At 51.4% G+C, this 21,017-nt stretch overlaps 6 protein-coding genes across 6 annotated transcripts; 3 read left to right on the top strand and 3 right to left on the bottom strand.

Moving 5' to 3' along the window:
* Positions 1–1,660: 1,660 nt before the first annotated feature.
* Positions 1,661–4,610, bottom strand: P174DRAFT_509500 (uncharacterized protein). Its single transcript, XM_024831561.1, has 2 exons — positions 4,387–4,610; positions 1,661–4,326 (listed from the first exon to the last, which is right to left on the bottom strand). The coding sequence occupies exons 1-2, from the start codon at positions 4,549–4,551 to the stop codon at positions 1,735–1,737; spliced, it is 2,757 nt and encodes a 918-aa protein (XP_024688209.1). The 5' UTR covers positions 4,552–4,610; the 3' UTR covers positions 1,661–1,734.
* A 408-nt stretch (positions 4,611–5,018) lies between these two features.
* P174DRAFT_509499 (uncharacterized protein) lies at positions 5,019–12,127 on the top strand (the record flags this gene model as incomplete). The annotated part of the gene is made up of 12 exons (XM_024831560.1): positions 5,019–5,082; positions 5,127–5,486; positions 5,523–7,936; positions 7,991–8,474; positions 8,507–8,671; positions 9,072–9,182; positions 9,239–9,516; positions 9,552–9,735; positions 9,791–10,543; positions 10,609–10,751; positions 10,804–11,397; positions 11,544–12,127. The coding sequence occupies 12 exons, from the start codon at positions 5,019–5,021 to the stop codon at positions 11,751–11,753; spliced, it is 5,760 nt and encodes a 1,919-aa protein (XP_024688208.1). The 3' UTR covers positions 11,754–12,127.
* Positions 12,128–12,861: 734 nt separating this feature from the next.
* On the bottom strand, positions 12,862–13,578 carry P174DRAFT_52203 (uncharacterized protein). Its single transcript, XM_024832370.1, has one exon. It carries the CDS (start codon positions 13,364–13,366, stop codon positions 12,989–12,991), a length of 378 nt encoding a protein of 125 aa, XP_024688207.1. The 5' UTR covers positions 13,367–13,578; the 3' UTR covers positions 12,862–12,988.
* Positions 13,579–13,734: 156 nt separating this feature from the next.
* P174DRAFT_509498 (Na+/H+ antiporter Nha1) lies at positions 13,735–17,238 on the top strand (the record flags this gene model as incomplete). The annotated part of the gene is made up of 2 exons (XM_024831559.1): positions 13,735–16,855; positions 16,877–17,238. The coding sequence occupies 2 exons, from the start codon at positions 13,735–13,737 to the stop codon at positions 16,948–16,950; spliced, it is 3,195 nt and encodes a 1,064-aa protein (XP_024688206.1). The 3' UTR covers positions 16,951–17,238.
* A 663-nt stretch (positions 17,239–17,901) lies between these two features.
* On the bottom strand, positions 17,902–18,449 carry P174DRAFT_400721 (uncharacterized protein). Its single transcript, XM_024823909.1, has 2 exons — positions 18,328–18,449; positions 17,902–18,272 (listed from the first exon to the last, which is right to left on the bottom strand). The coding sequence occupies exons 1-2, from the start codon at positions 18,424–18,426 to the stop codon at positions 18,003–18,005; spliced, it is 369 nt and encodes a 122-aa protein (XP_024688205.1). The 5' UTR covers positions 18,427–18,449; the 3' UTR covers positions 17,902–18,002.
* A 664-nt stretch (positions 18,450–19,113) lies between these two features.
* On the top strand, positions 19,114–20,661 carry P174DRAFT_427763 (uncharacterized protein; the record flags this gene model as incomplete). The annotated part of the gene is made up of 1 exon (XM_024825465.1): positions 19,114–20,661. The coding sequence occupies one exon, from the start codon at positions 19,114–19,116 to the stop codon at positions 20,659–20,661; it is 1,548 nt and encodes a 515-aa protein (XP_024688204.1).
* Between the last annotated feature and the right edge of the window lie 356 nt (positions 20,662–21,017).

Here is a 21,017-nt window from a genome sequence, read left to right as displayed (position 1 = left end):
ATGGATCGCAGGTACCGTCCTGTCAATTACCTTTGATACCTTCGAGCGCAGCAATAAATGATTCAACAGGCCCAGCCACAAGATGACCATTTCGTAATGGAACAGCAGATATCTATCGCGGCCTGCCGCTGCATTGACCAAGTGGATGGTGGTTATTAATCCCTGCTAGCTCTGCACTGCTCATCGTATCGGCGTATCACAGTCGGAGAAGAGAAGCGTCTAATGCATCTGCTAAGAATTAGTCTGCTTGTCGACATTTAGCGGCGTCAACCTGGCCCCACGTCGCAGCCTGTACCTGTTTCAGTCGACATTATCATCATCATCTAGCCGAACTGCCTTCAGGCCTGTCACCCGGATCATATCAAAATTCAGGACGGCGGTTATACCCGATGAGAATGAGGCAGAATAACACAGGCAGACAAGAAACCCATTTGCCAGGAGAGTTAATGACTCAGGTCACTGTTGTAGCATTCGCCATCTTGTATGCAATCGGCGGCCAGCACCCAGCAGCCAGTCTAGCCTACAGCAGCTGCATGCAACTAGCCATGTACGTGCTTCCGTCCGTGGACCTAGAGCGTCTGCGCCTGATCCCGATTGCATGACTGTCCCTGGGTAGTGTACAGACACAGACTCGACGGTGTCTTGTAGTCACCAGTTGCCACGGTAGATAGTTTATTCCCGAGCATCGAAGCGAGTCAGAGCACAGCGTTCTCGTATCTCGAATAGTGCGGAATACTCCGACAGCGACATTGACGATACACGAACAAAGGCCCGTTCCTGGTCGCAGTTCCGTCCTGCCGCTAGTATTCTACCGTAGTTAGCAGTTACTTAATAACTATCTATGCTAGCGAGAGTACGATGCTACCTTACCGTGTCAAGTGGATCTATGACGGAGTCTTCTGACGGAGTACCTGCACTCGATAGTCGATAACATCCTGGATATGCACCAGAGACATAATAACCGATGAGTCTATGAGCGTCGAAGGTGTCAATCACGCCCCATGTCGTCAATCACTACGAAAGGACCTATCACGAAGACACGGATACATTATACCTGCCTACCCCAACTAGGATAAACTGCCAACGGCAGCAGCACAGTAAGCACTCCAAGTAAGTAGCAATCCACTACTGCAGAAGCATTTATCACCAACTGCGTTGGCCCGGCCAATGCAAGTAAACATGGCCAATCGTCTCGCATAGTATATTTATGATCATCACTAGACCTCACTAGCGACTACAGAAGCAGACTAGACTACAATACTCTGGTGCGAGCAAGTAAACCCGGAGAAACACCGATAGGGAGTATTACTATTACTGTCCCTGGGCCGGAGACATATGTGCGTATGGTACGGAGTACTAGCAGTATCGGTGCTGTTGGCGTGCATTAGTGGTATTGATTGGCCGAGTGACGATGTGTGGTGGGCGGTGCATGGGCATGGTGTGGGGTGTAGCTAAAGCGATGATGGTGTGCAGATTGCAGATGAGGAATTCCGTCTGTGGCTCTGGGTCTTGCCACAGGCCGTGATGTGAAGGCGAGTTTCTGGTGATGGTTAGTAGAACTGCCGTGAGTTACTGTATAGATTGTTGTTTTGTGTCGCAAGTTCAAGTTCTGTAGTGAAGGGTAACAGCACTGCCATAAGATCGTTGTAAAGGTAAGGTAGTTGATTGACCTCAAACGCCGTATCAGAGCTATCTACATGAGAAGTAGGGAAAAAATACCACTTTTATACCCATCTATACAAGAAGCTTCTCAAAGGAGTACTTGCCAGCAGCCTTGCGTCGCAGATATCCAATCTCACGGCTACTCCGGGTCTTCACCTCGCCCGTAGACTTTTTCACCTTCGTCTTGCTCACGTCCGTTGTCGGAGCCTTGAGCGACAGCGGAAGCATCTTTCCGCTGGCGTCAATGTCATACCCTTCGTCGCCCTCGGGGAGTCCAAACACCATCAGATCGGCCCCATTGAGTTTCTCATACCGGACGAGCCCGGAGGATGTCTCCTGACTTCCGGATTGCTTGGCTACCTCGCCCGTCTTGCCCTTGGCGGAGGGATGTGTGAAGCTGTTTGTGAAGCGGAGGTATTCGCGCAGGATACCCTTGAGGTATGTAGCTTCCTCGACACCCGCAAGCGCAGCCGAGATCTCGGACTTCATGTCAGCGATGAGGTCGAGGTCTCGTGTGCTGGCGTCGTCGATACCAGCCGCGGATATCCATCCAGAAGGGCCGATGGCGTCGACGGCGGCGTTCAGCAGATTTGTAATGGTGTCAAGGGAAAGTGAGGGTGTAGTCTGTTCGGGGGAAAAGGGGCTGGGCGGGTTTTCGGTGAAGCGAGAGGTATACCCTCCAGTCGCTAGGCAAAGGCGGAGATGATGGACGATGGAGAGCAGTTCAGATCTGGAGAGGGCAGAGCGGAAGGAGCTGACGATCGTGGGGAAGGGTTGGTTGTGAATCTTCTGCAGCGTGGTGTTGAACCCGATGAAGATATCTTGCAAGCTTGCTTCGGCATTGTGTAGGGTAACCTCCTTGCTGATATGATTCGAGTTCTCATCATCATTTGTCACAGACTTGGTGGCTTCTTCTAGGGCCATGGAATGCGACCGAGCCATGGTCAGCAAGACCTTGAGGGCATAGGCGAGCTCATCTGCATTGAGGAGTACCGACCCTTGGAGGACGTCAATGAAGTGATGTAGCGAGCGATCGGAATCGATCACAGCCTGAGTAAATGAACCAGTCGGCAGTGGTGGCAGAATATGCGGCTTCTGAACTCTTCTCAGCGCAATCTCAACGCTGCTTAGACAGAAGTGTCCGAGCAGAATGAGCCATCTGCAGGTCATCTCGGGCCAAATGCCAATGGTCAAGCGAGAGTCTGACGTAGCGGACAGCTTATCCTTGTTTCTTGCTTCTCTGAGAGAAAATATTTTGGATAGCAGAAAGAGCACCATTTCTGGGTTCACGTAGTGTTGCGCCGCAGGCAAAGCCTTGGGAGCGCCGACTCCGAAGTAATCGAGGACCGCGTCATCAAACGCAGCGCTATCCTTGGAGTTGGCGCATTCTTCTACCTTTTGTGTAAACTCCTCCCACTTGCTAACCTGTTCAGCCGAAGTAAGACCTAGCGATGCCATGTATTCGGTGCGATACTTCTTCGAAGATGCATCCGACTGAAACGCAGGTGAGCCAATGCCGCGCCCAATAGCATCAATGAGAAGGCCATCCCTTGGCCGTTTCAGAGAGGAATTAAGGGAACTAATCGACGAGCTCAAATCGAATGCAAACAGTGCGTTCCCCTTGATCGCAACAGCGACACCAAGTTTAGCAAAGTAGCTAACGAATACTGTGGGCGACTTGGAGCCACCAGAAGGGACACTGTCCACTGCGATGCTGCGCTGGATGGATTGATATTGTGTGTCGAACAAAGCGACAATCGATTTGCCAGCGGCAATCACTGATTGAGGCGAGGTGCGCATCAGAGAGGAGAAACTCTCATCTTCAAGAATGAAGCGCGTGGTCACGGTCGGCGCATATTGAGAGAGATCAATGTTGACAAAGCCCTTGTCGAAGGATAGATTCAATCCCGCGGACCCGGGGTGAAAGTACCACTGCAGAGACCTGCTATCGAATGTCTTATGCTCATCGATGTCGGGCAAAGTTATCGTATGAAGATGTCTCAGCTTCTGGCTTTCGTCAAGAATCCGTCCTTCCGAGGGTACATTCGAGGGAACAGAGAAAATCTGAACTTGAACATCACTCAAAGCGATCTGCTTCGAACCGGTCGGGTGTGAGACAAGCACCAACACGGAAGGCTCGTCTACTCCAGAGTCGGTCAAATCCCCGAGAGCCATAGCCACCAGATCTTGTCGCCTCTTGAACAGATATTTCTTCGCATCGTCAAAGTCAACCAGAAAGCAGGAATTAACTTCATGAGTTGAGCGAAGCCTCGCGATCTCGCTATGGTTCACAGTCCACCGCTGAGTCTTGAGGTCAGACGTCAACCTTCGTACAAGACCATCCTGATGCACAGTCAAGACATCGAATGAGTCCTGGTCGTCATCTTCCGTAGGAGCGGTAGGGACGATGCCGACGAAAACCGTAGGGCTGCTCGAATCGCTCACGGAGAATGATGAAGACGAAATGGCAGGCGCACTCGATCCAGTGCCCCCAATTTCTTCGACAAAGGTTTTGATTTCTCGTCCAGGTCGGTCCACGGCGACGAAAGTTTGTCTCTTCACAACCGACTTTTTTGTGAGTTTTCTTCGCACTGAGCATGGTCGACAGGAGAATGAGGATTGCGGTGGAACGGCATAGGAGGTAACGAGCTTGGGGGTTTGTATCTAATGGCACAGGTAATTAGCTCAACGTTCTCCTAGAATCTTTCATATATATTTCCTCACGTTGTAGATGTTCACAGCCTCCCCATCGACCGCAACAACGACCTCATATCTTTTTCGCTTCTTCGATTCGGCCAAACTATACACTTCACCAACCTGGGTTTTACCAGTAGAGGCATGTAATGGGCGAGGCAATTGAGCCAGCACTGAAGGCGGCTGCAGATCCATTACGGCAAATAAAGAAACAAGAATACTTGTGTTGCGCGACCGTTGCCGCTAAGTATTTGAGCATACACAGCTTCTTGAACAAATTCATTTTGATATCGCATTCTGAAAAATTTCCGGTGTTACGTTGTCCCGAGATCCGGGGCTATCCTTTCTTCGGACTAGCGTTTCTGGTATGGTAAATGACGTACGGCGGAAAACGAATGGCCCGCGTGGCCAAAAAAACCACGCGCTTCTTCGCGTTGCACTTTGGCGTTGTCGGTGATCAACCCAGGCTTCAATTGATTGTCTCCATGGTCCAAGTCCAAAATCCCCTCTCAGCCGGACAACCTTTGCTGTGGAGCAACCAGCATCACGTTTTCATGTTTTCATCATTCTCTTTCTGTCTTCTTTCGTGTCTCGAGTCATTTCTCGTCTAACCTTCAAGTGATGAGCATTGATCCGCTTATCGAATGAGCGCACTGCAGCCCATGGCCATGGCACAAGGCGAGCAGCCAGCTATCCACCCGTTTTTCCAAAGACAAAGAGGTTCATGTCTTCCTCCAATGGCTACATCCAAGTTTACTTATTATCAGCAGACCTCGGAATTCCTAGACGCACCATAGAAGATGTCGTTTCATCGCAGAGTCCGCACGAAGCTGAATCCAGGTTACCCGTTCAATCCTCGGCGCAATCAAACACCTCCCTGACACGCTCTATACCTACTCCGCAATTACTAGATTCCATGGCTCTAGAACATGACCCCAATTCAGCACGAAGGAAACGGCGAAAGACCGAGGATGTCAATGAGGGAACACGCGACGCTTCCACTAAGAATGAACCACATCAAGGCGATAACTCTCTGCTGCTGGATCAGCCCCTCGCTACATTAAATACGTCCGATGATAAGGCTCATTTCAACCCCAATGCTGGAGCCAACAATGCCACTCTTCCGCCTCGTTTTTCAGATGTCGCCAGCAGTGAGCCTTTAACAGAACCGAGCTCTGCCTCAGACCTCCTCAACCCGGATAGGGGGCTTTCGGACGCAGCGAATCAGGCACTACAGTCACGCTCCCCGCCGCAGAAAAAATTGAAACTCACCGCTAATGGGAAACTCCTGAGTTCGCCTGTCGCGAAGCAAACGGATGATACCCCTCAGAAGAAGAGAAGGAGCAAACGTGCCAAAGCAGGGAGCCAAGGGCCGGAGCAGGGCAAGAAGAAACTGGTGGTCCTGAAATACGCTAGCGAACCCGACAAGACCAAAAATATTGGGCAGCTCATCAATAAGATTATCTCCGGCCAAACAAAGTATGTCCCTTCCAGGGCAACTGTTCCACCTGTGCCGGTTGCGCAAAAGCCGCAACCTCCAAAACCTACGCACCCGTTCTTCTTGAAACCTGCTCCGCGCAAACCTGACCCTTGCGCTGAAACCTTACCTCCGTCAAATCTCAGCCAAGGAATACCCGGCACGACATCAATATCAGAGGCAAAGCCTGATGTTACCAGGTCTGCCAGCCGGCCGATGCTTTTCTCGTCATTCAGGCCACGCCCAAAGTTCCCTGAATCAATCCACCCGGTTTGGCCCCCTAAGGGCCTTAGTCACCTTCGAGGCATTCCCGGGGACTCAGATCGGCAGGAAGAAGATTTGAGTTATCCTCTGAATATTGATCAGAAGAAAGCAAAGATGGCTGCGGTTCAGGTACTTGATGAGGAAAATATACTACGTACGTGTACAGATTTGAATAAGGATGTCCCGGCAGCCTTACGTTTACCTCAGAGGCACACAGCGAGCGGAAGGGATCTGCAGCAAGCAATAGTACCTGAGCTTTCCGAATCCACCTTTGCAGATGGAACGAATTCAATTGTCAGTCATCCTGCCATCTCAAGAGTGTTCTCGTCAATTCCACAATCTTCGACTGCGTTCGATCGAGGCGAATACGACATGAGCTTGTGGACTCAAAAATACGCTCCTGAGTCTGCAGCGCAGGTTCTTCAGATGAGCAAAGAACCAATGATGCTGCGGGACTGGTTGAAATATCTTATGATATCCGCCGTGGATACAGGAAAACCTGCAAAAGACATTGAGAAAGCCAAGGAGAAGGGTGACGATAAAAAGCGGAAAAAGAAGCGCAAGAAGGCTGACCAGCTTGACGGATTCATTGTCGACAGTAGCGATGATAATATTGAAATGAGCGAGGTTACTGCATCCGACGATGACGAGTTAGCCGGTGGAATAACAGTCTCTTCCAAAAAGACAGTCATTCGGTCGGGTGACTCGGACGGTGTTTGGAGATCCGGTGCAGGAAAACACCGTACGTCCAATGTAATACTCCTCAGTGGTCCTCCAGGATGCGGTAAGACTGCCTCCGTGTACGCAGTGGCCAAGGAGCTTGATTTCGAAGTTTTCGAGATCCACCCTGGTAACCGACGAAGTGCTAAAGACATCCTGGAGCGTGTCGGTGACATGACACAGAATCATCTTGTGCATAAAGTGACCGCTGGTGAGGATACTTCAAATAATCCCTCGCTGGGCGTCGGCCTTGAGGCTCCAGAATCAGACGAAAGCAAACAGAACAAGCTCATGGGGTTCTTCAAGCCTGCTGTTGGGAAGAAACCCAAGCAGGACAAGAAAACCGGTCAAAAAGATTCGCAGCAGGAGAGCGATTCAAAACGGGCACGGAGTCAGAAGCAGTCCCTCATTCTGCTAGAAGAAGCGGATATCCTCTTCGAGGAGGACAAGCAGTTTTGGCCCGGGGTTATGGCCCTCGTCAGCCAGTCCAAGCGTCCCATCATCATCACTTGTAACGATGAAAACCTCATCCCCCTAGAAGAAATCTCTTTTCATGCAATCTTACGGTATAAGCCGCCACCCCAGCGTTCTGCTGTGGACTACCTTCTCGTCCTCGCAGCAAATGAGGGCCATATGCTCAAGAGGGAAGCTGTCGACGACCTATACCTGGCTACGGGAAGGGATCTTCGGAGAACGATCATGGATTTGAGCTTTTGGTGCCAGATGGCCATCGGAAGCGAAAAATCAGGGTTGGACTGGATAATAGATCGATGGCGAAAAGGCGCAGAGATTGATCAGGATAGTGACCAATTGCGGGTCGTAAGTCTCAATACTTACGAACCCTCTATGGGCTGGTTCAATCGCGATATGCTATTGGACAACACACTCGACAGCCGCATTGAGTCAACACAAGAATTATTGCACTGGTGGCAAGTTAGCCTGCAAGAAACAGAGGAAATGGCGGGCTCGAGCTCTGGGATTTTGTCCTCGGCAGGGACAACCAACTTTGACGCCACAAACATCGAACGTCTTCAAAGGCTGGAGCTTCAGTCTGATTACGCCGATCTGCGGAGTGTTCTGGATGTACTTTGCGCTCGATGCTCTCTCGACCAAAAGCTGGTACGTTTTGTTGACCTGGAAGACAATTCCAAAACTAACTGCCAATTTCCGTAGGACTCGATTGACAACACAATACCTGCTACGTCTGAGAAGCAAAGAGCGAACTATATCGAGGGTTATCCACTGCTGCAGGCGGATCTCGTGCCCGATTACTCTTCCTTTCTGGCAAGCATTGGAAGTACATTCGAGGTCTTTATGGGTCGAACTTTCCGAGACGAGCAACAAAAAGATATTGAAGCTTCTCAGGCACGGAACGTCTTGCAGAATGTTGTCGCACCGCGGCGTGCCGGCACATCCAAAGCGACTTTTCTAACAGCGTTGGAGCCTCTCAGGCGAGCCGATCATCTTTTCCCTCCCCCTCCAGGCCGGCTAGCACCCTCGGTTGAAAATAGGCTTGGGCCCCTCTCTGAGGACCTAGCACCGTATATCCGTGCTATAATGGCGTTTGACCTTCGTTTAGAACAGTACCGACTACACTTGAGCGGTCTCCTCTCCGAGAACGACGGTGGAAACAAGAGAATGCGAAAGACAAGGGCAAGTCGAGCGGCCCTAGAAGGGGTAGCAAGGCAGAAACACGAAAAGAACGATGGTTTCCGCCTGGTACCAACCCAGCGTTGATCCTAGCTACAGGGAATAAGGAGTGGCAGGATCTCTTGGTTCGAACCGGGCATTTTACAGTGACCTCGATGAGAGAATCCAGCAAGGAGTGCAGCGATCTTGCGTCAGAGAGCTCAGGTGATGGCGGGATGTAGGAATGTACACCATCGAACATGACGTATATTAGACATGATTTATATATATGTGAACTGCAAAGACCCCTATGAGTTGTGCTGTATCTATAAATATATCATCGCTGGCGATGGGGTTTCCCAATCCAAAGTGCATGATCGGTGACAGTATCCCCATGTCTGTACAGAGTACCAGCACTGTTTATTGTCGGCCTCGAATAACTGACTAGTGCGCGCTCTGTGGTGGATCCACCAAACAACATCACCTGCGGGCCCCAGGCTTCTTCGGCTCTATGCTCTCTTCCCTTATCACAGCAGGAGAAGCAGAGCTTAGCTGGCACTAAGCTGGTTGTTTAACCCCAACTTTCATCTCAATCCCATTTCTGGGGTTATCCATTGACTTGCAGACGACGATTGCTTCTGTGGCCCTCCGTGGTGGCCGCCACTTATCTCTCTCCCAGCCTCCGACCGAACTCCGCTTCCCCAAACCTCGAACTGGGATCATCGCCAACGAACCCGTGACGCATCGCGCACTCGAGATTGTCCATAATGTCCTTATTTGGGACCTCGCCAGAAGAACCCTCTATGGGTGATTCAGTCCATCAGAGGTCCAGGTCTTCGCTTTTCGCCGATGAGCCATCGTTCGGTGGAGCTGGAGCTGGAAGCTCCGCCAACCTGGGCTCGTCCTCCCTCTTCGCCGATGACGACGGGTTCCAGTCGAGCTCGCCCTGGAATAGCAACGCGAGCAAACGGGCCGCCAGACACGAGCTCGTGAAGACTTTGCTGCCCGACGCGGATGTTCCCGAGAGCTATGTTGACGCATATGACCTTGTGCTTAATGAGGGGGATCGTGTCGGGGCGTCGTGGGCTTGACCTCTGTGCGGGAGATACTGTCGAGCAGCGGGCTCAGTGCCAGCGACCAGGCCAAGATTTTTAATCTCGTTGTTTCAGGTGATGGCGATAGCGCGAATGGGCTTGGTCGGGGCCAGTTCAACGTCCTCCTAGCGCTGATTGGCCTTGCGCAGGAAGGGGAGGACCTTACGTTTGATGCGGTGGATGATCGACGCAAGAGTATAACGCCTTTACCATTGTAGGCTCGTCTGAAAGCTTGCTAATGCCCTTATAGAGCTTCCGCTACCGAAAAGCTCCTACCTTGACAGACTGCGCGACAGGCAACACCCCTCTGCACCTCCTCATCCGGAAGAACGGCCCACCACTCCTCCTCCTCCTCCTCCTCCTCCTCCCGCGGCCATGAATGATCCGCCTTCCGCGCGCTCGCGACAGTCCAGAGAATCTTTGGGCGGCTTGGAGGCTGATCCGTGGGGTAGCCCCCAACTACACCGCGGTCATAACCATGCGCAAACCGAATCCGAGCCTCCAGTCCTCAACGGCTTTGGAAGCGTGCGATCAGCGACCAATGCCTGGTCTAGCAGGGCTGCCGAGGATGAGACACGACATGAAGTACCGAGCGGTCCTCGTGCCAACGGGCGGACAGACGGTGTGCCCTCCACCAGCTCCGGGTCTGGATGGGGGGAGAGTTATGGCAATACAACAGCTGGTGATGGCTTTGGCGGACCGGTCCGAGCTGGACTTGGAAATCTCGGTGCTCCCAGTAGTGGGCAGGAAGAGTCCAATGCCCGACGGCCATCGGGCATCGGCATCTCTACGAGTTCACAAGTGGAGGAGACTGTGACAGTCAACCTGCTGCCTGAGAAGGAGGGCATGTTCATGTTTCAGCATCGCAACTACGAGGTGAAATCGGCTCGAAGAGGTAGCACAGTGATTCGACGATACAGTGACTTTGTCTGGTTGTTAGATTGTCTGCAGAAACGATACCCATTCCGACAACTTCCTTTACTTCCACCCAAGAGAATTTCAGGTACGTCAGAGCACAGGCTTGCTACAAGCTCTCCTCAAAGCTTACTCACTTCTTTCCGTTTGAAGTCAATGGCACTCACCTTTCAGCGGATTCAAACTCGTTCCTTGAGAAGCGGCGCCGAGGCCTCGTGCGGTTCACCAACGCACTCGTTCGTCATCCTGTTTTGAGCCAGGAGCAACTCGTGGTCATGTTCTTGACGGTTCCTACGGTGTGTAGATCTTCCCTTATCAATGGCATACGAGAAACTGACTTGCAGCTAGGAACTCTCGGTCTGGCGCAAACAAGCCACGATCTCGGTCCAAGACGAATTCACGGGCCGGGTCCTCCCTCCTGATCTCGAGGACTCATTACCCGCCAATTTGACGGATATTTTTGAAACAGTTCGTAGTGGCGTGAAGCGCTCCGCCGAAATCTACATCAACTTGTGCACATTGCTCGAGCGATTAGCCAAGCGTAACGAGGGACTTGCCGCGGACCACCTGCGGTTCTCGCTCGCATTGCAGTCACTCACAGAAGTAACTAAGGATACATACGCTGTGGATACCAATGACGTTCCTATACTCAACGAGGGCATCATGGCTACGGCCAGGCACCTCTCCAATAGCCAGAGTCTGTTGGAGGACGAAGCCAGAGCATGGGAAAATGGTGTACTGGAGGACTTGAAGTTCCAGCGGGATTGCCTTGTCAGTGTGAGAGAGATGTTCGACCGACGGGACCGATACGCACGTAACAACATACCTCAACTGGAGCGACGGATTGAGAGCAACGAGCGGAAGCTGCAGGAATTGCGGTCACGCCCTCAAGGGGCGGTGAAACCCGGGGAAATTGAGAAGGTCGAAGAGTCGATATTCAAGGTATGACCCTTTTTTTTTCACCTTTCATTTTTCTTTTTCTCTCCGTTTTCTTCGCTCTAGACCTTATTTTGCTTTTTCCTTTTGCCGCGTCGGCTTCCTTTGATTGCCATGTTTTCTTCTAACACGATGCTTTGCTGGCACTGCAGGACAAGGAATCAATTGTGCAGCAACACGCGAGAGGAGTCTTCATCAAAGAGTGCATCCGAGATGAGCTGGTACATTTCCAGCGGAGTCAGTATCACATCAGCCGACTTCATCAGGATTGGAGCCAGGAGCGAGTGAAATACTCCGAGCTGCAGGCCGACAATTGGCGGTCATTGAGTGATCAGGTGGAAGGAATGCCTTTGGGCGAGTGATGCGAGAGTTGTTGCTTTATTTTTCAACCGTGTCTACCCAGCATGTCTATGTTATTTCGCTGTTGCTCAGCCTGTCGCTATTGGATAGTTGATTTCTTTTTCAGTATGCTTGATCGATGGACCTTTTCAGTCTGGACTGATGACTGTGTGATCATTTTGAGTACGGTATCTGGTAAGGTAGTGGTTTGCCTACCATTGTTGATGCGTGTGATATGTCCCCTGTATGCATGGCAAGGCAATTGATTCCGATCCGACCCGCCGCGATTTCTCGGTGTCTCTCTCACTTTGTACCCTACACTCAGGCGCTTTGGGTTTCGTGCTCCGCTAGTGGGAACAGGAACGCCCTGGCAAGGACCGGATCAATACAAAATACCCTATCAGGATCAAGTTTAACCATCGATATCTCCAATGGGATTACAGCTCCTGCCTCCAACGGTCCCACTCATACACCAATCTAAACCGCATTTCCCGGCGGCCGCCCATGAGTGGAGCACTACTGTAGCCAATGATACTGAAGCATCCTGGGCAGCCTTGCAAGGCTGGTGGAATTGATTTGATGTTCTACTCCGGAGTAAATCTCAGACCGAATACGCTAGAGTGGCTGGGTTCTTTTACACTAGACAGAGTACCCGTAATCCGCAGATATATGGTGTTGAAAGCGTCTCAGAGATTGCCTGCAATTGGAAATGATACATCCGGAGGCCCACGCTATGCCTGGGAATGTTGTACTACCTATCACGCCGCCCCAATATAGATCCCATGTGGCTCAGCAACACAAGGTAGGTACCTTAGGTACTACATACGTAGTGTAGAAGTATATACTGCAGGTGCCATTGTGAATTGGTCTGAGTCTGATACGATCCATCCAGCAATACTTTTGATTCTGTCTATTTTTAAGACTTGTTTCTCTAAAGGACGAGGATTACGACGAGATTATTATTGTCTTATCAAGACCAAGCCTGACTAATCTGCCAAGGACAGAAATTGTTCGTTCCGCTTTGGGTCTGGTGGGGCGACGAGAACGGGGACGACGAATCGCCGCATCCCCGCTGGGTCCTCAGGCAGTAAGGCTGCCAGTGCCGCCTCCGTCATCATCCTCAGCTTTCTTTAGCCTTTGCTTGCGCTTTTTCTCCCATTTCTTCGGCAAACTCGCTACAAACAAAGGAGAAGGTGAAAAAGAAAAAGAAAGTATCTGGCCTACCACAGGCAGACTCATGTTTGACATTGACTCGTCTTCATCGGATCAAAGCAAACAGTGAGCACTGGTTGTTATGAAATTCCCGGGTGTGGTCTTGGGTTCCGTCGTTGTCGTCTTGGCTCTGGGTCCTTGAATTTGCCCGCTTCCTGGTGAGTTGCGTCTGCCCAGCGTCTTGTCTTTCCTCCATTTTCTGTCTCTTATCCTCTCTTGTCTCTTTCTTGTCGTCGCTTGTGCTTGCTTGGGTCTGTTTTTTCCCCTGTCCTTTGCCTCCTCCTTTACTTGTTGTTTCCTTTCTATTCTTAGGGTGAGTACAGACAATTAGCGTGCTTTCCAGGCTATCGATTTCCAAATCTGGTAGTCCCTGCTTCTCTTCTCTTACTTCCGTTACTGGCACTTGGACGAGAAATGTTCGCATTTTTGGCCGACATCCCTTGCCTTTCCTTTCCTTTGACACTATTTCTCTCCGTTCATCTGTTTGTTTATCTTGTCCTGGTTGCTCAACCGCCAACTGTCGCAGAACAAAGAGCTGACGAGAACCGCAAATAGTCAATAGGAAAGACCTCGATCGACCGTTTTAGCCGTTCACTATTCCTGAACTTCTCTTCGTTCATTCCTCTTCATTCCTCTCAGAAAGGTATGCGGAGAAACGGGATTACGCAATCCTGGTGCGGAGTTCATATCTGTAATTGCACGTTCAATCAGTTGGAGAACGTGGAGATATTGCTACCCGCGTAGGGATCAAAAAAAGCAACTAGACTTACAAGGAGGAAGCGCTGAGTAATTATGGCGTGGCATCACTTGGACATCGATAAGCCTCATCTGGCGTACATGATCCTCGGCGGCTTCACCGGGCTGTTCATGCTTTGCTCGCTCTTCGTGAAGGAGAAACTGTACATTGGTGAAGCAACTGTGGCCACGCTGTGTGGTATCATCTTTGGCCCCCATGCAGCCAATCTGTTCAACCCTTCCGAATGGGGCAACGTCGACAAAATTACCCTCGAATGTTCGCGCATCGTCCTTGTCGTCCAGTGTTTCGCCGTCGGCGTCGAGTTGCCCAAAGCATACATGGAACGTCATTGGAAATCCGTCTGTCTCTTGCTCCTTCCCGTGATGACTTGGGGCTGGTTGGTCACTAGTCTGTTCATTTGGTGGATGGTGCCTCCTCTCAACTGGCTCGAAAGTCTCGTATGCGCTGCTTGCGTGACAGCTACCGACCCCGTCTTGGCCTCTTCGGTTGTCGGTAAGGGTAAATTCGCCAAGCGAGTCCCCAAACATCTGCGAGATCTTTTGTCCGCCGAGTCCGGCTGCAACGACGGCATGGCCTTCCCGTTCATCTATCTCGCGTTCTACATCCTGCGCTATCGCCCCAATGCAGGAAAGGTGTCACTCAACTGGTTCTGTGTGACGATCCTCTATGAGTGTATCTTTGGCGCAGTCTATGGTTTCGCCATCGGATATATTGCTCGCCATGCCATCAAGTTCGCCGAGCGCAAGCAGTTGATCGATCGCGAGAGCTTCCTGGTCTTCTATTTCGTCCTGGCCGTGTTCTGCGCCGGCTCTGGAAGTTTGCTGGGCATGGATGATCTTCTGATAGGCTTTGCTTGCGGCGTCGGCTTCAGCAACGATGGCTGGTTCACGGAAAAGACCGAGGAATCTCACGTATCCAACGTCATTGACCTGCTTCTCAATCTGGCGTACTTTGTCTATTTCGGGTCTATCATCCCCTGGGAGGACTACAACAACCCGGATATCGGCCTCGTGCCCTGGAGGCTCGTAGTCATCGCGATCCTGGTCATCTTCTTCCGCCGGATTCCGATCATGATGATACTGAAGCCAGTCATACCGGACGTCAAAACGTGGCGTGAGGCTCTTTTCGCCGGCCATTTCGGACCCATCGGGGTCGGTGCCATCTTCGCCGCAATCCTAACCAGGGCTGAACTCGAAACCGATAGCACTCAGCCGTTGCCTGAGAAAGAGCTGCCCAAACCAGGGTCCCCCGACTATTATGTAGTGCAGTTGATCTGGCCCATCACAACCTTTATGGTCATCTCGTCCATTCTGGTGCACGGATCGTCGATCGCTGTCTTTACCCTTGGAAAGCGTATCAATACTTTGACAATCACGCTGTCATACACGGCCGCCAATGAAGAGGGTCCCTCTTGGATGAACCGGCTGCCTCGCGTACAGTCTCTGGCCAAAGGGTCAATGTCCTTCCGCAAGACTGACGCAGACGAGTTGGGTGACTCATCCACTGAGCCAGAGTTCCCTCCTGGAACCCTTCCGCCGATTGGCGTTCCCGGTAACTTTTTGCGACGGGTTCGTGAGGAAGAGTCTGAGACACCCACCGGTCGACCCTCTAGTCGCAAGCCTCGAAGGCGCCGTAGGCGGGATGACGGAGCTGGAGGTCCGATCAGCCAGTCAGCCATTATGCCTCAAAGGCCGGTCGAGGTTGGTGAGGAGACTGAGAGATCAAAGGAGGAAGCCGAGGAGCGGGAGAAGATTGAACGGGAAGGATCTCCACCGAACCATGAGCGTGATCGGTTTGGCCGGGAACCTGCCTTAGAGGTGTACCTGGAAGGCCATACGATGGTCATCGAAGACGAAGAAGGCAATGTCTTGAAGACAGAAGATATTAGCCATAAATCACCCGAGGAACGGGAGCAGCACGTTGAAGAACAAAGGCTGCGGCTGCAGAAGGATAAGTCAGGCGAACTGTCCAAATCCCGAAGCCAACCACATGAGAAGACGGAAGGGGAACAAATCCAACATGCAGTGGGAGCTGCGGCCGGGCCCCCGCTAGGAAAGGCTCGCAAGCAGTTCGGCAAATGGATCGGTTGGGGCAAAGGCCGCGGCGAGGAAGCGGAAAGCAAGGAGGCGAAGAAAGCTGCGGAGAAGAAATCGACCGAAGAATCTGGCAAGCCGGCCAAGGGCAAAGCTCGCTCGGCTCACGCGTACCAATTCGGCAATACCATTATCGTCGAAGATGAGGATGGCGAAGTCATCAAGAAGTACTCGATTCCCGCCGCTGGCAAGGCCGAAACCGGAGCCCCTAGCCGCCGCGGCTTGGGACGAATGGGAACCTGGTTTGGCAGAGACGGCGAGGCGGAAACCTCGGAAGCTGCACAGAGTAGGAAGGCAGCCAAGAACGAGTGGCTAGCGGACGATGGACTGCGGTTCACCCTGGCCAACGACAACGAAGTTGGCAAGCGAGGTGTCGGTCACAAGGGTCGCCGCATGACAAAACACGAGTTCGCCGAGCAGATCAAGAATCTGGACCCTAAGGCTCGTCGTCAGTTGGTCGAGGAGACTGACGTTCCTGAGCGTGTGAAGAATGTGGCTCGGGACGAGGCCGAGCAACGAGAATCTCTCCCAGCACAACCTGTCGAAGTGCCGGTATCGCCTGGCACGCAGGTAGAGACCCGCGGCATCGAACAGTTCGACTCTGACAGCGAGACCACCGACGACGAATCGGTACAGGACGTTCCCGGGCCCGACGTGGCTGCTTCGCTCGCTAGGGTGACTCGAGGCTCGGCTGCACAGGAGCGACGCAGTCACCTGGAGCCGTCCGCCTCGCCTTCCAGGCCTCGTCCGCATTCGAGGCGAGACTCCGAAGACGATGGTACCGAGCGGATCCCGCCAGCTCGCCTCCGAGAAGCAGCCGGTCTTGCGAGTCCCCCGCAGGAAGCCGACTTGGACGACACGGGTGAAACACCTGCAGAGCGTCGTCGTCGTCTGGCGGCCCTGGGAGAATTGCAGAACGACTCGGACTCTGATGACCCGGACGCCGCAGTCGAAGACACGGACAGCGATGACAACGGTGAATTCCGCCAAGTGCGAGGCAGGGTTCAATTTGCGGATGGCTCTCGGGCATCTCCGCGAAGAGACGATGCTGGAATTGTAAGCGGTCTCCCATCGACGTCGCCAGATGAGCAATCCTCGGATCGTAGGGGACACCGCACACGCATTTCATGGGGAGGAGAGAAAGGTCGCGAGAGTTGAAGAGTAGAAAGCGAGCGCAAGCAAGGCGACAGGCCTTGCGGTGTACAAAGCCGAGGAACAGGATCTAGAATCTTGTCTGTTATTACTCATCTTTCGACTCAGCGTTGGCGCCGAGACGATTGTGCATACGCCTATCTCGGTTGCTGTATATAGAGGCGTACTTGACGTTGTGTAATATTTGATTGATTCCCCTTTCCTGTTTTGTCTGGTCTGGCTGCATCGACTATTGAGTGGCTGGATATAGTCTTGTTAGCTTGCGTCCACTTTCAATAGTACATTGTCTACGCCTTACCAATAGGCACTATTATTGACATCTCATTTAGTAGACTAGTAATCGTGCGAGTTCGGTTTCCTGATGCTCTTATGTTGCCTTGGTTTTCTCCCTCGTTTGAACTCAGACCGTTGGCGTACCAAGTCCTCCTTGCATGACACCACATATTAACAAAGCTTAGCGTAGTAGTAGGTTTCCCTTATGCCCTTTTATAATATTAAATTCTATGTCCCATTGCAACTAGTCTTGTCTTTATTAGTCTTCTGTCTTTGCTACTTTGCAGGAATGATCATTTCTCGACAACTACCGTGCTTTGAACCTAAGATGTATTACCCAATTTAAATGTGGCTAATCAAGACTGATAAATATTGGACGACTATCAGCATAGTCTTTTAGCCATTGAAGCACTTGACTGGAGTGTCTAGACAGTCATTTAATGTAGGGGAAATAATAGTGCAAATGTGCAATACGAAAAATCGGCAGTCCCGCACAACGGATAATCCCTCGCACATTCAATTCAGCGCGGAATCTCTAGTTGGTGTTTATGAGACAAATACGCGGTATACTAAGGGCACTGGCAGAAGAACGAAGAGCTCTCCTTCAGACATGGTGAGACTACAATGCCGTGCGGAGGACATTGTAGACCGGCTATCGCCGTCCTTGGTATCTCTCCTTAGGCAAGCGCCCTCTGGCCCGCATATCTCTCTGCCTGGTTGTCATATCATTATATCATTACAATTCACAGACTCGCAGACACTCGTAATGAACTACACATAATAGATCAAGTCCTCGGAAACACCACACACAGGGCACTGACCCTGCCACGCTCCGAGACACGGAATCTACACATTTCCTGTATTCGGAAATAATCCCGGGCCCCCCAGTCCATATCCAAGACCTTCCCTTCCACGTCCACTACGCTGACTACCGGATTCCCAGCCCGCGACAGAGGGAGAAGTAGCAGATCATGTTGTTTCCCAATCGTCGATTCTCCGGGAAGTAAAACGATGATGTATGCGTCGCGATAAGGATGTTCGGGTAGACCAGTACTCTTAAACCCGTCAGATTTCCCATTTCCCACTGGACCACGAAGGAGGAGAAGCTACCGTGTGGTAATCTGCGATCAACTCGCTCACCAGTGGTGAGCAGACAGGGGGTATGTCGAAGAGGACCGCCGAGAGCAGAGTCTGGCGGATTCCCATCATGCTTGAGATGACATCGTGTGCCGTCTGAGCGTGGGTTTTGAGACTTTCGGGCAGGGCTCGTCGCGTAAGACCGCGCAGGCCGCTGCTTTCCATGCTGCTGGTGGGATAATCAATGTCGATATGGTTTGGAGTGATGTCTGTCGCGACTTATGTGAGGTCGTGTTGTTGTTTAGTACTCTGTACTACTTCTCTACGTCATAGGTAGCGCATGTCACATGGTGGGAACTGACTTGTAGCTGACTCGCTGCATCTATTATTATTATAATTAATTATAGACTTAGTAGGTAATAACAAGAATTATATGTAAGGATCCTTGTATGACCATATTTTGTATATGAACTGCTTGCTGGTGGTCCAGCTGTTTATATATGTCTATTGACAATTTGACATCATTTTGACACATGGAAGCTAAACTAAATCAATTATACTCGGGTCTATCTTAGCTAGTGATCATCAGATAATTGGAAGATATTATTCTATATCTGTACCAGGAACCTAAGGGTGCAACCCCCGTGAAAGATGCCAGCTGAGTACAAGGGGCGTGAGCCGCGTGACTCTGCAACAAGGTGGAAGGGTCGGTTAGAAACTTAGAATCGCATATTGGCTCTCCATCTCGTATTGATAAAAGCACAAATTTTCCACGTAAACAAACACTTCTCTGGCATATGATGCCATTCAAATCACCAAATGGCTCACCTCTCTAATCTACCCGCTGAAGTCCTGTATCTGATGCTGGCACAATGTGACTCTACAACACTTCATTCCCTCTCGCTTGTGTCCAGACCCTTCCACCATCTGTCCAATCGATTCCTCTACTCCAACATTGACTGGATATATCACCATGACGAACGACGACCGCGATACCCACCTCTTACTCTTTTCCTGCGCACCATCCTAGCGCATCCAGAGCTGGCTCTACTCATCAAGCGAGTCCATCTAGACAACCACTACTTGGCGAACATGGAAGATCACTTGAAGGACGTGGTACCGGGATCGTTAGACCTCCAAACCATCAACGCAGCAATGGATCTGATAAACAAGATGGGGTTCCCGCAGAAAGATCGGTGGTATACGGCGCTGAGCGAAGGCAGTGTTGACGCCGTGATAGCCTTGATCCTTTCCCAGCTCGAGAATTTGGAGACGTTGAAATTGGCACTGTGTCTGGTGGATGATTCCGTGTTTGTGGGAATGGTATTAAAGCATTTGATTATGGTTCCTGGGGGAGGAAGTTTCAGCAGTTTGAGATATGTGAAATTTGGCGACAACGTTAATGGCTACGATGCTATGGATATTCAGGCGAATATTGACCAGATCATCCCATGCTTCTTCCTTCCGTCCTTGGAGGAACTGATAGTGACGATTCATGAGCCCGACCTCAGCTCATGGCCCACGCTCAAAGAAGAGCTGCAACAGAAGCAGCAGTCTCAGTCACTCGCGACGCTCCGCCTCTACCGGTGCGACATCGACCCGAAGCATGTGGAGAAACTGGTGATGTTAGCACCAGGAATCAAAGTGCTACACTGTGGTTTCCTCCGTCACATCTCGGCATCTGAATACTCAGAAGAGATTGATTTCGCAGATCTCCGTTCCGCTCTACTACCCGTCGCAGATACCCTTGAGGAACTAACTATTGACATGCGATGGACTGACAAAAACTGCGATGTCTTCTCCCTGCCGCTCAGTTCAGCAGGGAGAGTTCCCATGGGCTCGCTGCAGCAGTTTCTCAACCTCAAGCGCCTGGACATACCGACTGAATTACTCCTGGGTAATCTTAATCGCTCGCAGCATCCGCACAAACGACTATCTGACCTCCTGCCCCCGAGCCTTCAATCTCTATGCTTAGTAGACAACACAGTGACTTGGGAATCGTCTTCTGACCGGCGTAGCCCAAACTCAACCGAAAATTCTATGCAAGCGAGCATCCATGCACTCGATGAATATCTAAGAGACCGTGCACAGCACGCCCCCTTTCTGCGGGACGTCGTCCTTAACTATGAAGGCAGGCCGTGGGAAGGGCACAGCCTGCTCGATCCAACGTATATCGGCAATATTGCACGTCCAACACAACCGCAGCTGCTGCGCGGAATTGCGGAGGCAAGTGGTGTTGCGATGTCTGTAATTTACACAAAAAGGATCAAACGGGGGATTTCGGGGCGGGCGTCAATTATCGTGTATGATCCTGAGAACCCGGATACTGAGCCTATTGAGTGTGCGCCGTCGTTTGTGGAACTCTAGGCCTTCTGCATTGGGCGGGTCATGCCTCCATCACTGCTTATATCGACGAACCTGAGGAATATGAGAAAAGGGGGAGACCAAAGCGTCATATCCAGTTGTCCTTCTCTTCTCATTATAATGGACGCGCATCATCTGAAACAGTCCCTACCCCCACTTGGTGCAGTCAGGATGAGCAACCGGAGGATTCCCTCCACGCGCTGCGCGCTTTTATTTATCTGACCGTGGGTAACCTGCGCTCTTTCCGCATGGTCTGGGTCGGGGCACCGTGCCTGCTTGTGTCCATATCTAACTCGGACAGTTCCGGCACCGAATCGGCCTCTCCGGGCGGTAGGAGACCTCACAGAACACTGCCTTCC

Source organism: Aspergillus novofumigatus, assembly GCF_002847465.1.
Source record: "Aspergillus novofumigatus IBT 16806 chromosome Unknown P174scaffold_1, whole genome shotgun sequence".
Taxonomy (NCBI): domain Eukaryota; kingdom Fungi; phylum Ascomycota; class Eurotiomycetes; order Eurotiales; family Aspergillaceae; genus Aspergillus; species Aspergillus novofumigatus.
This window is presented reverse-complemented; position numbering and strand designations above follow the sequence as displayed.